A 16,070-nucleotide genomic window follows, 5' to 3' on the forward strand; every position below is an offset into this window, starting at 1 on the left:
TTGCCATTTCCTTCTCCAGTGCATGAAAGTGAAAAGTGAAAGTGAAGTTGCTCAGTCATGCCCAACTCTTAGTGACCCCATGGACTGCAGCCTACCAGGCTCCTCCACCCATGGGATTTTCCAGGCAAGAGTACTGGAGTGGGGTGCCATTGCCTTCTCCTGCCTAAAGGAGGAGAATTATACCTTAAAACATCTGTATTCAAGTTGGAAGAAACTGCCTCTCAAAAAATGGGCCTACCATTTGAGTCCTGGTACAAATATATTTTCCTATCTGAAGTATTGGGATTGAAATGGTACAAAGGCAAGGAAGGATCATCAGAAAGACACTGCTTAGTCTTGTCTAAGTCTTCTCAGGTTTTGGGTAGAGTACTTATTGATAATTCACTTTAAGTCCCATTGAATTCAGTTTGCTTTTAGCATTTGGGCACTGCTTTAGGACATGATGTAGAATCATTACAGAAATTCTACTGGCTGCTTGTCCTAATGGAAGGCACCAACAATCTCTGACACTGCCTAGATTGTTAGTGCTATTAGAGGAATTGTTTTAGTGTGCTTTTTGCAGATCCTAGATCAACTAGAAGACTCATACCATTCACTCTGGTTCCAACATATCTCCCACACTGTAGAAAAGCTTCCAGAAATTGCTTCCCAACAGTCGTCTTTTTAAAAATATTAAGAATTTGGTCTAATTATAACAGTAAGTCATTTTCTTTGAAAGAAATTTTGGGGAAAAAACACAAAATACAAGGAAAAAAACACCTAAAAATCACACATGAACATACTACCCAGAGATAAATTTTATAAATATTTTTGTATATTTCCTTCCCATCTTTTTTCCTATGTGTCTAAATTAAAAAAAAAATTAGAGTGCCTGAATCTTTATTTCTGTCTCCCCCAACCTCTGCCACTTCATGACAGATATAAATTTATATCTTTGTCACTTAAAATTATATCATTAACATTTCTGTAAATCATTTACTATTTTAATCATTATTTTTATGGCTGTCATGTGGATTTACTATAATTTTTGTTTTTTATTTTTATTTTTAAATTATAAAATACATAGTCATAATAACCATTTAAGCACATATGGAAATATAATAAAGTTTAGCATTCTGTTCCCTTCTCTGTTGCTCCTATGCTGTGTGAGATAATCAGTATTAATTTGATGTGTTTCTTTTCATACTAATCTCAAGTTCATATAAACATATACACATAAGACTTTATAAAAATATAAATATTATACTAAAAGATACAAATTGTACTATACATATTACTCTGTAACTTGCTTTCTTAAACATAATTTATCACCAGAACCACTCCAGTTGAAGAATACAGAATCTAACTATAACTCCTTATATCAGTCAGGGTTCAATAAGAGAAGCATAACCAATAAGAGATAAATTATTATTAAGAAATTTATTATAAGAATTGGATTATGTGATTGTGAAGGCTGGCTAAGCAACTCCAGGCATTCAGGTTCAAACATCATGGGTAGACTTGAACTCGTGGGCATAGAGCAAAGCTGTCTTTGGATAGGGCTTGTAGGTCCGAAGCTTGTAAGGCAAAATTTCTTCTTTTAGGTGAGACCTTAGCCTTAGTTTTTTAACTGGCAAAAACACCATGAGCTCTGTACTTAATTTTTTTCCTTTTATTTATTTGTTTTTTAATGTATTTATTTATTTTAATTGGAGGCTAATTTAAAGGCACAATATACTAGTCTTAGCTGTATGCTTATTGTTGTGCAAGTTTCAAGGACTTATTCATATCTTATGTAAATGAAACTTTATAGCTATAGAAAAGCAGCTCCCTGTTATCTCTGGTGATTCTCTCTGGAATCACCATTCTGCTCTCTGTCTATGAGTTTCACTAGTTAAGACACTTCATATTCATGCAAATATAGAATTTGTCCTTCTGTGACTACATTATTTTAATTAGCAAATGTCCTCCAGATTTATCCATGTTGCCACATATGGCAGAATTCCCATTCTTTTTAGGGCTGAATAATATTCTAGTGTGTGTGTGTGTGTGTGTGTGTATGTGTGTGTGTATATAAAAAGATACATACAACATTTTCTTTATCCCTTTATCCATCCTCAGGCATTTAGATTGTTTCAATTATCATGGCCTTTGGGAATAATGCTGCAATGAATATGAGAGTACTGATATCTCTTCAAGATCTTGATTTCAATTATTTTGCACATATAACCAGAAGTGGGATTTCTGGATCATATGGTAGTTTTCCATAGTGACTAAATCATTTTAATTAACCTAACAGTTTACTATGGGTCCAGTTTCTCTACATTCTTGCCAATACTAATCATCTTTTGTTTCTTCAAGAATAGCTCTCTAAACAGGAGTGAAGTGATATCTTATTATGGTTAAGATTTGGATTTCCCTGATAATTAGTGATGTGGAGAATACTTTTATATACCTGTTGGCCATTTGTATGACTTCTTTGAGAACATGTCTATGCAAGTCCTTTGACCATTCTTTTTAATTGCTATATGTTTGTTTGTTTATTTACTGCTGAGCAGAGAAGTTTCTTATATATTTTGGATATTAAGCCCTTAGATATATAGTTTCCAAATATTTACTCCCATTCCATAGATTGCCTTTTTTTTTTTTTTTTTTTTTTTAAGAAAATTCTTGACTGAGCTCAGTGAACTTCAGTTTGTGTGTGGGCATGCTCAGTCATGTCTGACTCTTTGGGACCCCCAGGGACTATAGCCAACCAGGCTCCTCTGTCCATGGAATTTTCCAGGCAAGAATACTAGAGTGGCATAGATTGCCTTTTTATATGTTGTTTCTTTTCTTTGCTGTGCAGAATCATTTTAGTTTGATGTAGTCCTATTTGTCTGCTTTTTCTTTGTTGCCAGTGCTTTTGGTATTTAAGAAATCATTGTCAAGAAGATTTTTCCCCTTTTTTCTTCTAGGAGTTTTACAATTCCAAGTCATACAATCAAGTCTTCAGTCCACTTTGCATTGATTTTCATGTATGGCATAAGATAGAAGTTCAGTTTCATTCTTTTGCATGTGGATATCCAATTTTCACAAAACCATTTGTTGAAGAAACTATCCTTTCCCCATTGTGTATTCTTGGCAGCCTTGTCAAAGATATGTTGACTGTATATGTGTGCATTTATTTCTGGCCCTCTATCCTATTCCATTGATCTGGAGTTCTCTCTTTATGCCATACAATACTGTTTTAATTACTGTAGCTTCATAATATATTTTTAATCAGGAATTGTGAAGTCTCTAGCTTTGCCCTTCTTTCTCAAGATTGCTTTAGCTATTATGGGTCTTTTATGTTTCCACATAAATTTTAGGCTTGCTATTTCTGTTTCTGTAAAAAAAATACCGTTGGGGTTTTGATAGAATTACATTGACTCTATAGATAGCTTCAAGTCAGAATGGATATTTAACAATATTAAGCCTTCCACCACAAGAAAGGTAAACTACAAATCAATATCTATAACAAAATCCATGGGAAAGTCCTCTGTAAATCACTGGAAAAAAAAATTCAACAATACAATAAGAGGATCAGACACCATGACCAAGTGGGATTTATCTGGGATACAAGAATGGTTTAACATATGTAAATCAATTAATGTGATACACCACACTAACAAAATGAAGGGGAAAAGTCACATGATCATCCTTATGGATACAGAAAAATCATGTGAAAAAATTCAACACACTCTTATGATAAAAACTATCAATAATATATAGAAGGAATTTACCTCAATATATAAACCATATATTGAAAGCTCACAAGGCTCATAGCTAATATTATGCTTATTGGGGGAAAGCTGAAAGCTTTTTCTCTAAGATCAGGAACAAGAGATGTTTACATTCACCGCTTCTAGTCAATGTAGTAGTGAAAGTCCTAGCTAGAGCAATTAGGCTTAACTAATTAATTCCTCCAAATCAGGAAAGAGAAAGTAAAATTATTCCTGTTTGCAGATGAGATCATCTTATATGTAAAAACCCTAAGATTCCACAAACAGCTTTTACATCTAATAAATGAATTTATTTGTAGGATACAAAATCAACATACAAAAGTAAATTGTGTTTCTATGTACTAACAACAAACTATATGAAAAAGAAATTAAGCAAGCAATCTCATTTACAATTGCTTCAAAAAGAATATAATAGTTAGATATAAACTTAACCAAGGATGTAAAATACTGGTACACTGAAAACTACAAAACATTACTGAAAGAAATTAAAGAAGACATAAATAAATAGACATTCTGTATTCTTGGAATGGAAGACAATGTTAATAACATGGTCATTTTACTAAAGATTTACTATAGATTCAATGTGCTCCTATTAAAACTCCAGTAGCATTTTTTATGGAAACAGGAAAAAAAAAGAACAATCCTAAAATTCATGGGGATCCACAGTATACCCATGAGAGAGAAGAATAAAGCTGGAGACATCACAATTCCTGATTCAAAATATATTACAAAGCTATAATAATTAAAACTGTTTGGTTCTGGCATAAAGACAGACATGTAGATGAATGCAATAGGATAGGGAGCTCAGAAAAACACATACATTTATATATTCAACATATCTTCAACAAGGATTCCAAAAATACACAATTGGGAAAGGATAATTTCTTCAATGAATGATGTGAAAGCTGGATATCCACATGAAAAAGAATAAAATTGAACTCCTACTTTATGCCATATGTGAAAATCAGTTCAAAGTGGCCTGAAGACTAGAACATGTGACTTGAAACTGTAAAAATCCTAGACAAAAACATTCGGGAAATATTTCTTGATGTTGGTCTTGACAGTGATTTTTTTGGATATGACACCAAAAACATGGACAGGAAAGCAAAAATAGAAAACATCAAACCAAAAAGCCTTTGCACAGCAAAAGAAAAAAAACAACAACACGAATAAGCAACCTGTTAAATGGGAGAAAATATTTTCAAAAAATACATGTGATAATTTCTAAAATATATAAGGAACTCCTACAGCTCAATTAGTTAAAACCCAAAACTCAGTTAAAAATTGGCAAAGAACTTCCACAGATATTTTGATTATTTCTTTGATTGCTTTTGCCATTCAATTTTTTTCCTCCTTGTAAAACTTTTCCTTAAGTCTATATATATTTTCTGCTGTAATCTCATTTTTTAGCTCATTTTTCTTTTTAGTTTTGCTTTTGATTGTGAAATGTCTTTCCACTTTTCACCATATTTTATTCAACCACTCTCCATTTAACAGCCTCTTAACTCATGTTCTCACCTTTTTGCCCCTCTATACATTGAAATGCATTGTTGTAGGTAAGTGTTAATATTACTTTTCCAGAAAACTTGTACTAATTTATACATTTTAAAAAAGGTCTATGTTACTCATAACAAAATGATTTATTTTTGTGTTATAGGGTTTGAGATTTCTGAAAATCAGAAGAGGCAGGCTGCAATGACTGTGAGAAAAGTCTCTAAACAAAAAGGTAAAACTGCCTTTAACTACAACCTCCCTGACCTCACTCACTCTCATTGTGAAACTGAAAAGCCATAAGCTATGTATTTGCATATTCATATGCTTATTTCCATGCTAAAGTTCACTTAGGGTCATGGGAAATGTCCAGATTCCCAGGTGTCTCTGATGATAAGTGGTAAATGATCTTTAAAAGACTTAAGGCTTAGGAGTGAATAATTTAAGATAACCATGTCTACAGATAGCTCATTGGGTACAGGAAAAAAATAGAAACTTTGTTTCTTTTATTTTCCCTTAAAGTGAGAAACTAAATTTTATTAACAATTTAGAAACAGTTGGACAATAGTAAATATATGGAATTTATTAATACATGTATGTATGTATGTATATATATATATATATATTAGGATATGCATATAACCTTCTTTCATTGGACTGGGGGCATTTGCCAAATCATGAACCCCAAATCAGAATGGAGGACTTCAAACTGAACCTAGACAGAAGATTCAGATATTTGTTCTCTTTTTGAGTCATAAACTAAAGTATTTTAAAAAGAAAAATACCTTGGAAATCAACTTGAGTATGAAATGAAGCTTTATTTTCTCATTTTCATGAACTAGAAAACATTAAAATGGTTAATTGAACAAAGGAAAGGAACTACCCTCTGTTTATTCAAGAAGCTATTCAGTACCAGTCATTTTATATAAGTTCCTTCATTTCGCTTTTATGATACCCCTGAAAAGGTAGACGTTATTAGTCTTATTTTCCAGATGAAGAAACTGAAGATATTTGGCATAAATTGACTCTGAACTTAAGTCAGCTTGTTTCCAAGTCTGCTGCACCCTCCTCTCCACCTCAGGGTTCTGTTGATCCTTCATGCTAGTTAAGAACAGCTCAATTTTTTTGTCTCACCTCAACCACTGACAGCTGTTTCTATTACTGACAGCCATTATTATTCTCCCCAGGGTAGGCAATCTTAGTGAGACTTCATTTTCCTTAGGCCCTTCTTTGTGCTCTCTTAAAGGGCTCTCTGATTCAGAATTAGTAACCATTTAAGTGATTAGATTCAAGTTGCCTGAAGTTCTAGCAGTCACATAATATACCCTTAATTATTCCCAATGAAGTTCCTTTTTATTGAAGAGGTTTAGTGCCTGTGGATATCTGATTTCCAGTTGACCAGTGCACCTAGCTTGGGCATCCAGCTAGTCATGGCCTTCCTTTTAACTTCTTATTGCTTCTTAGTCTTTGAAGATGCTCACTGACACTTTCACTCGTTGTGGAAATGTGATTCATTTTAGGTAGGAAATTAAAGGCAACCACTCCTAACTCCTTAGTGGTGAAAACAGGAGTGTTAGAAAGTAATCTGGAGTTAATTACACTAAATCTATGATCTGTATGGATAGGAGAATCCTTTGAGAGAATGTGCTTATTCCTTAGAGATATGAGCCCCCACTACCTGGACAGTCTTCAGGGTACAAAAGGGCTGCTGTCCTAGTGGCCCACCTCTGTCTCCTGGAGGCTCTTTCCTCCTGAACTTCTCTCATTCTGAATCCTTCCACTGCCCCTACCACATTGACCTTCAAAATGGGATGGTATTCCTTTACCTCAGCCCAAGTTCTCCCAAGTCTATCTGAGACTGGCTTATTTTTCCACTGAGAAACCTTAAAGCAGAAGAACATGCACAAAGCAACCAATTAGAAAACAGTCCTACTTGCTCATACCAAGCGTTTGTGTCATGTTCCTTCTCTGCCTTGTCTCAAGACTATCTCTTGCAGGTCTTTTCTTGTCTCCCAGTATCCAAACAATTGTTCACCTGAACAGCTTTCCATCTAGACTTCAAATAAACTTATCTGGTTTCAAACCACTGAATTCCTAAAAATTTCCTCCATTATTTCTGTTTCCATTTTCAAGGCCCTCCTAGTCCAGGACTGTGGTGACTGATATATTTGAGACACATGGGCACTACATTTGTAGAAGTGATTTTCACTACAATCCATGGGGTCCCAAAGAGTCAGACACAACTGAGCGACTAACACACACACACACATATGGGAAGAACAAATGAGTTTTCTGAGATACCTAAGAAAGCCAGCTTTCTTAATCCTTCCAATGACACCTTTTTGGAAGTGATAAGGAGCATTTTTATCATTTCTCTAATTCAGATTTAATATAGATTCCAACACAATCTATAATGCCATGTGAAGTGAAGTGTTAGTCACTCAATCGTGTCTGACTCTTTGCAGCTCCATGTACTGTAGCTTGTCTTGGCCCTCTGTCCATGGAATTCTCCAGGCAAGAATACGGGAGTGGGTTGCCATTTCCTTCTCCAAGTCACATGAGCCACCATGGAAGCCCATAATGTCATGGGGCCTTATTCACTTAGTCTATTGTTCTGGGGGAGGGAAGCCTGGCTGAAGAAAAGCAGAGGACAGAGCCTAGCTCCAAGGGAGGCCTTTTCACTTTGCATTTGCCTTTTATACTGTCTTGAGAGTCGATTATTAATTCCTGGTACATCAACTCATTTCAGTTTGCCATTATGGAGCTCTCTAGGGCCACAAGTACAGTCCTCCTCTCCAGAGGCTTTAGGACAGGTCAAAATCAAATGAATATGTAAGAATAACTAAAATAAATGTGAAACAGAATAAAGTTTGAACAATAAGTCTACCCTGATTTCAACACTAATAGCTACAGTAACCAAGACAGTGTGGTGTTAGTAGAATAGACATAGTAGATTGTTAGAGAATAGAGAACCAAAAAAATAGACGTACACAAATATGTCCATCCAATTTTTTGACAAAGGTACAAAAGCAATTCGGTTAAGGAAGGATAACCTTTTAAACAAATGGCACTGAACAACTTCAGATATGCATATGATACCACTCTAATGGAAGAAGTGAGCTAAGACACCTATTGATGAGGAAAAAAGAGGAGAGTGAAGAATCTGGCTTAAAACTCAACATTAAAAACCTAAGATCATAGCATCCCATCCCAGGGTAGTCCCATCACTCCATGGCAAATAGAAGGGGGAAAGTGGAAACAGTGACAGAGTTTACTTTCTTGGGCTCCAGAATCACTGTGGACAGTGACTGCAGCCATTAAATTAGAAGATGCTTGCTTCTTGGAAGAAAAGCTATGACAAACCTAGACAGCATAGTAAAAAACAGAGACGTCACTTTACCAACAAAGATCTTTATGGTCAAAGCTATGGTTCTTCCAGTAGCTATGTACGGATGAGAGAGTCGGACCATAAAGAATGCTGAGCGCTGAAGAACTGATGCATTCAAATTGTGGTGCTGGAGAAGACTGTTGAGAATCTCTTGGACAGCAGGAGATCAAACCAGTCAATCCTAAAGGAAATCAAGCCTGAATATTCATTGGAAGGATGGATGCTGAAGCTCCAGTGCTTTGACTACCTGATGGGAAGAGCTAAATCATTGGAAAAAACCCTGATGCTTGGAAAGATTGAAGGCAAAAGGAGAAATGGGCAGCAGAGGATGAGATGGTTAGATAGCATCACCAACTCAATGGACATGAGTTTGAACAAACTCTGGGAGATAGTGAAGGATGGGAAAGCCTGGCATGCTGCAGTCCACTGGGTCACAGAGAGTCAGACACGACTTAGCAACGGAAAAACAAAGACAATAATCTCAACCTAAATTCACAACCTATAAAAAGTAACTCAAAATAGATAATGAATTTAAATTTAAAGTTACAAACTTTTAAAAAACAGTAGGAGAAAATCTTCAGGATTAGGTTTAGGCAAATAATTCTTTAGAACTGACACCAAAAGCTTGAATTATAAAATCAAGTATTGATAAAATGGACCTCATCAAAGTAGAAAATTTTGCCTTGTGTAGGACCATGTGAAGAAGATGAAAAGATAAGCTACATGCTAGGGAAAATGTTTTCAAACCATGTACCTGACAAAATAATGGTATTTAGAATATATAAAAAACTCTCAAAACTCAATAGTAAAAAAATAAATGAAAACAAACAAAAACAAATTACACATTCCAATTAGAAAATGGGCAAAAGACAGATAATTCACTGAAGATGATATTTGGGTATCAGCTGAACATATGAAAAGATGTTCAGCATCATTAATCATTGAAAATATGCAAATCACAATGAGCTATCACTACATATCTTTTACAAAGGCAATAGAAAAATAAATAGTGAAAACACCTAATGTTGGCAAGGGTGTATAGAAACAGAATCATTCATACCTTGCTGATGAGAGTGTAAAACAGTATAGCCACTGTTTTACATAATTGTTTGGCAGTTTCTTAAAACATAAAATAAACAACTACAAGATGATCCAGCAATTACACATCTGAGCATTTATCCCAGAGAAGCGGAAATTTATTTTCACTTAAAAACTTCTAAACAAATGTTCATAGCAGCTTCGTTCAAAATAGACCAAACTGGAAATAACTTAGATGTCTTTCAGTGGGTGAGTAATTAAGCAAATACTGGTACATCTATATCATAGAATACTATGCATCAATAAAAAGAGCCAACTACTGGTACATGTAACAACTTGGGTGAATTTCTAAGGAATCTTGATGATTGAGAAAACCTGATACCTAAAGGTTACAGATGATATGATTCCATTCATATAATGTTCTTCAAATAATATAATTTGGAAATGAGGAACATACTAATGGTTGCTAGGAGTTAAGGCGAGATTGAGAAAAGGAAAGAAATAAGTGTGGTTATAAAAGAGTAATAAGAGTAATCCTTTTGATGATAGAAATGTTGTCTCTTGACTGTGTCCTATAACAATGTTAATATCCTAGCTGTGATATTATAATATAGTTTTGCAAAATGCTATTATTGGAGAAATTAAATAAAGGGTCCAAGGCATATTTCCATATTTTTGATTCCTGTATGTGAATTTACAATGACCTCAAAATAAAAAGCTTAATTAAAAAATTAAAATGAACACTCCACAAACTCCCTCCCTAATATCTATATATCATTTGTTGGCCTCTGATACTGTCATATTTTTGATACCACATTTGAAAACTGTTAGACAACATCATCAAAATGGCATAATAGTTTTTTACCTTAGTCTCTCCAAAGAACACAGATTTTGACAATTACTAGCAGCTGGGAGTGTCATTCTGAGAGTCTGGGAGCTCAGTGGAGAAGTTCCAGACAGAATAATCTATGATTGGATGCAAAAAAGAGGCCAGTCAATAAAAACTGGAGTATGTGACTGCCCCTTTTTATGCAAAGATAGCAACACAAAACTAGAAGGAATATGAAAAGTCAAGGAAACAAGACATCATCGATGGAATGCAATAATTTCCAGAAACTGACACCCAAAGACCAGGAGATCTGTGATTTGCCTGATAAACAATTCAAAATATATTATAGTTATTTTAAGGAAGTCCAGAGAGCTACAAGAGGGACAGTTCAACAAAATCAGGGAAACATTGTGAACAGAATAAGAAATTTAACAGAGGAAATTATAAAAAGAACCAAACAAAGTATAGAGCTGAAAATACAATGTATGAAATGAAAAAAATACAATACAGAGCATCAATAGCAGACTTCATCCCCTAGAAGAAAAGTATCTGTGAAGTCAAAGAAAGGTCATTTGAAATTGTCTAGTCAGACTAGGGAAAAAATGAAAAAGAATAAAGTATGCCTATGTGACTTATGGGGTAAAATTAAGATTAACAATCTATAAAATATTAGAGTCTAATAAGGATAAGAGAAGAAGGAAGGAGAACAAAGACTGTTTAAACAAACAATGGCTAGAACTTCCCAATTCTGGGTAAATATTTGGATATCCGAGTTCATGTGGCTCACTGATATCCAAACAATTTAACCCAAAATGGTCTTCTCTAAGACACATTCTAATAAAGCTATTTAAAATCAAAGACAAAAAGAGAAGATTAAAAGTAGCAAGAGAAAAAAAAAAAATCTCATGTGCATGGAAACCTGCATGAGGCTATCAGCAGATTTCTCAACAGAGAGTGGAATGATATGTTCAAAGTACTAAAAGAAAGTATCATCCAACAAGAATGCTGCACCCAGAAAATAAAGGAAAGAAAAAGACTTTTTCAGACCAGGAAAAATTTAAAAAGCAGAAAGAGTTAATCACCACTAGATTTGACTTACAATAAATGCTGAAATTTTTTCAAGCTGAAATGAAAGAATGCTAATTAGTAACATGAAAACCTGAAGATGAATGTACAATAGGGGCAGCAGACAATATATCAGAGTAGAAAGAGTTGAGCTCACCTCCTTTCATGAAAGCAACAAAATCAAAACTAACTGCTGAACAATCATTAACAAAAAAGTCTTGAACCTATGAAACAATGTATTCTACAACCAAAGACAAAGAAGAAAAAAGACAGTGGGGGGGGGGTGCTTTTGCAATATAATCAAATCCTATACCTGCCAGGTGGGCAGCCCACAAACTTGAAAATTATTATATTGCAGAGGTTCTCTCATAGGAGTAAGAGTTCTGAGTGCAACATTAGACTCCAAAGCCTGGGCTCTGGCCATGGAAGGAGAAGCTCACAAACATTTGGCTTTAAAGGCCAGTGGAGCTTGTGTCCAAGAGTTTCACAGGACTGGGAAATCAGTGATTCCACCCTTGGAGGAATCACACATTTTATGTGCACTGGGACCCAAAGCAAAGCTGTGACTCCATAGGAGCCTAGGCAAGACCTGCCTGTGAATCTTAGTCTCCTAGGGAGGCAGAGGTTAGCTATGAGTCACTATGGGGACAAGGACACTGGTGGTGGGAATTCCGAGGAATATTATCCACATAAGCTCTCGTAGAAGTCATCATATTGGCATCAAGATCTCGACTCACTCAACAGCCTGTAGGATCCAGTTCTGGGATGCCTCACATCAAACAACCAAAATAGTGGTAACACAGCCACATCCATCTGCAGACAGGCTACCTGAATTCATCCTAAGCCAACAACCACCTATAAACACATGGCTTGACATGGCCTTGCCCACAAGTGGGACAATACCTAGCTCTGCCCACCAGGGGGCAGGCACCAGTCCCTCCCACCAGGAAACCTGTACAGGGACCTTGGATCCACCTCACTCAACAAGATGCTGGCACAAGAAGCAAGGGAAACAATCTTGCAGCCTGAGGAAAAGGGACCATAAACACAAAAATTAAGACAAAATGAGATGACAGAGAAATATGTTAAAGAAGAAGGAACCAAATAGAAACCACAGAGAAACTAAGTGGAGATAGGCAATCTACCTGAGAAAGACTCAACAGTAATGACAGTAAAGATGATTCAAGAAGTCAGAAAAATAATGAAGCACAGACCAAGAGAATACAATAAATGTTTATTATAGACCTGGAGAAAGAAATGGCAACCTACTCCAGCATTCTTGCCTGGAAAATCCCATGGTCAGAGGAGCCTGATAAGTTAAAGTCCATGGGGCTACAAAGAGTCAGACATGACTAAGCAACTTCACTTTCACTTTCTTCTAGGAGCTTAAAAGAACAAAGATGAACAATACAATAACTGCAATGAAAAATACACTAGAAGGAATAAATAGAATAAATGAGGCAGAAGAACAGATAAGTGAGCTAGAAGACGGATTACTGGAAATCACTACTGCAAAACAGAATAAAGAAAAAAGAATGAAAAATAATGAGAACAGTCTTAGAGACTTCTGGGATATTAAATGTACCAACACTTGCATTATAAGGGTAACAGAAGAAGATGAAGAGAGAAAAGGCCTGAGAAAATGTTTGAGGAAATAATAGCCAAACTCTTCACTAAAATGGGAAAGGACACACTTACTCAAAACCAGGAAGCACAGAGAGTCCCATACAGGATAAATCAAGGGAGGAACATGCTGAGATACACATTAATCAAAGTAATGAAAACTAAAGACAAAGAAAAAATATTAAAAAGCAACAGGGAAAAGCAACAAATAACATACAAAAGAATTTCCATAAGCTTATCTCCTGATTGTTCAGCAGTAGATCTGCAGGCCAGAAGAGAGTGGCATGATATATTTAAAATGCTGGAAAGGAAAAAACTACAACCAAGAATACTCTACCCAGAAAGGTTCTCATTCAGATTCCACAGAGAAAACAAATGCTTTATGGGCAAAGAAATGCTAAGATAATTCAACACCACCAAATCAGCTATACAACAAATGCTAAGGGAACTTCTCTATATGGGAAAGAAAAGGCCATAACTGGAAACAAGAAAATTATGAATGGGAAAGCTCAATGGTGAAGGCAACATACAATAAAGGTGGGCAAGCATCCATATAAAATATAATAACAAAACCAGTAACAGTGAAAAGAGAAGAGTATAAATGTAGGATATTGAAAATGCATTTGAAATTAAGAGACCAGCAACTTTAAACAATCTTGTATATACAAAGACTGCCATAACAAAACCTCATGATAAAAAGAAACCAAAAATATGTAATAGATAAGAACAAAGAAAAAGAAAAAGCAATCCAAACACTAAAGATAAACATCAAATCAGAACAGTAGAGAACAAAAGAGGAAGGGAAAGAAAAAGAACTACAGAAATTAATCCAAAACAATTTTAAAAATGACAATAAAAAATACACATTAGTGATCACCTTAAATGGAAATTGTTTAAACACTCAATAAAGAGATATAGACTGGATGAATAGATACAAAAACAAGACCCATATATATGCTGTCTACAAGAGACATACTTAAAATCTAGAGACACTTACAGACTGAAAATGAGAGGATGGAAAAAGATATTCCATCCTCTGGAATGGAGTAGCAATACTAATATCAGACAAAATAGACTTTAAAATAAAAGAGTGTTACAAGAGACAAAAGAAGGACACTACCTAATGAACAAGGGATCAATCCAAGAAGAAGATATAACAGCTGTAAATATGAATGTACCCAACATACGAGCACCTCAATATATAAGGCAAATTCTAGCAGCCATAAAATGAGGAATTGATAGTAACACAATAATATTGGGGGCACTTTAACGACCCATTTTATTCAATGGACTGGTCATGCACACAGAAAATCAGTAAGGAAACACAAGCCTTAAAATGTCATATTAGACAAGATGGACTTAATTGATATTTATAGAACATTTCATTCAAAAGCAGAAGAACACACATTCTTCTCAAGTGCACGTGAGAGATTCTCCAGGATAGCATTCTCTCAATTGCTATGCCATAAAAGAAGCCTCAGTATATTTAATAAAATTTTAATTATATCAAGCCTGCATTCCAACAAAAATGCTAAGAGATTAGAAATTAGCTATAAGAAAAAACTGGAAAAAACACAGTCACATGGAGGCTAAACAATATGTCACTAAACAACCAATGGGTCACTGAAGAAGACAAAAAGGAAAAAAAAAAAAAATACCCAGAGACAGATGAAAATGAAAACATGATGATCCAAAACCTATAGGATGCTACAAAAGCAGTTCTAAGAATGAAGTCTGTAGCAATACAATCTTACTTCAGGGGAAAAAAATACAAACTAACCTAAACCAACAGACAAATAAGAACAAACAGTGGAATCCAATTTGGAAAATAAGAAAAATTGTCACAGTTTATAGATGACATGATATTGTACATAGAGAATGCCAAAGATGCTACCCGCCACCCCCCCCCCCCCCCCACACACACACACACTAGAGCTTATCCTTGAATTTGGTACAGTTGCAGGATAGAAAGTTAATACTCAGAAATCATTCACATTTCTATACATTAACCACAAAAATCAGAAAGGGGAATTAAGGGAACAATCTCATTTACCACTGCATCAAAAAGAATAATGTACATAGGAATAAACCTACCTAAGGAGGCAAAAAATTTTACTATGAAAACTGTAAGATGCCAGTGAAATAATTGAAGGTGACACATGTCAAATTATATACTATGTTCTTGGATTGGAAGAATCAATATTGTCAAAATGACTATACTACCCAAGGCAATCTACAGATTCAGTGCAATCCTTATTAAATTACCAATGACATTTTTCAAAGAACTAGAACAAAAAAATCAAATTTACATGGAAACACAAAAGACTCTATGGTGTTAAAATCATCCTGAGAAAGAAAAACAGAGCTGGAAGAATCAGTCTCCCTGACTTCAGACTATACTACAAAGGTACAGTAAGCAAAAAAAAAAAAAAAAAAGTATGCTACTACAAGGGCCTACTGTATAGCATGGGCACATTTGCTCAATACTCTGTAATATACTAATGGGAAAAGAATCAGAAATAGAATAGATACATGTATAATGGAATCACTCTCCTGTACACCTGAAACTAACACAACATTGTTAGTTAACTATATTCCAACATAAAATAAAAATGTTTAAGTTATTACTAAAAAAGAGAGTGGAACTGGCACGCACACACACACACACACACACACACACACACACACACACACACACACACACACACACAGAAATATAGATCAGTGGAATAGAATTGGAAGCTAAGAAATAAACCCACACACCTACGGTCAGTTTATTTACAATAAAGAAAGCAAGAATATACAATGGAGAAAAGACAGTCTCTTCAATAAATGGTGCTGGGAAAATTGGGCAGCTACATGTAAAAGAATGAAACTAGAACGTTCTCTAATA

General features: G+C 35.0%; 1 protein-coding gene across 20 annotated transcripts in view; it reads left to right on the plus strand.

Annotated features, from left to right (window-relative positions):
* Nucleotides 1-16,070, plus strand: part of ARHGEF9 (Cdc42 guanine nucleotide exchange factor 9) — a 554,493-nt gene that overhangs the window by 528,847 nt on the left and 9,576 nt on the right. For all 20 annotated transcript variants that reach the window (XM_070366260.1, XM_070366265.1, XM_070366259.1 and 17 more), the window contains one exon: nucleotides 5,401-5,469. In XM_070366260.1, the coding sequence (XP_070222361.1) occupies nucleotides 5,401-5,469 (69 nt within the window). The remainder of the gene's footprint in view (nucleotides 1-5,400; nucleotides 5,470-16,070) is intronic.

The sequence above is a fragment of the Bos mutus genome, chromosome X (genome assembly GCF_027580195.1).
Source record: "Bos mutus isolate GX-2022 chromosome X, NWIPB_WYAK_1.1, whole genome shotgun sequence".
Classification (NCBI taxonomy): domain Eukaryota; kingdom Metazoa; phylum Chordata; class Mammalia; order Artiodactyla; family Bovidae; genus Bos; species Bos mutus.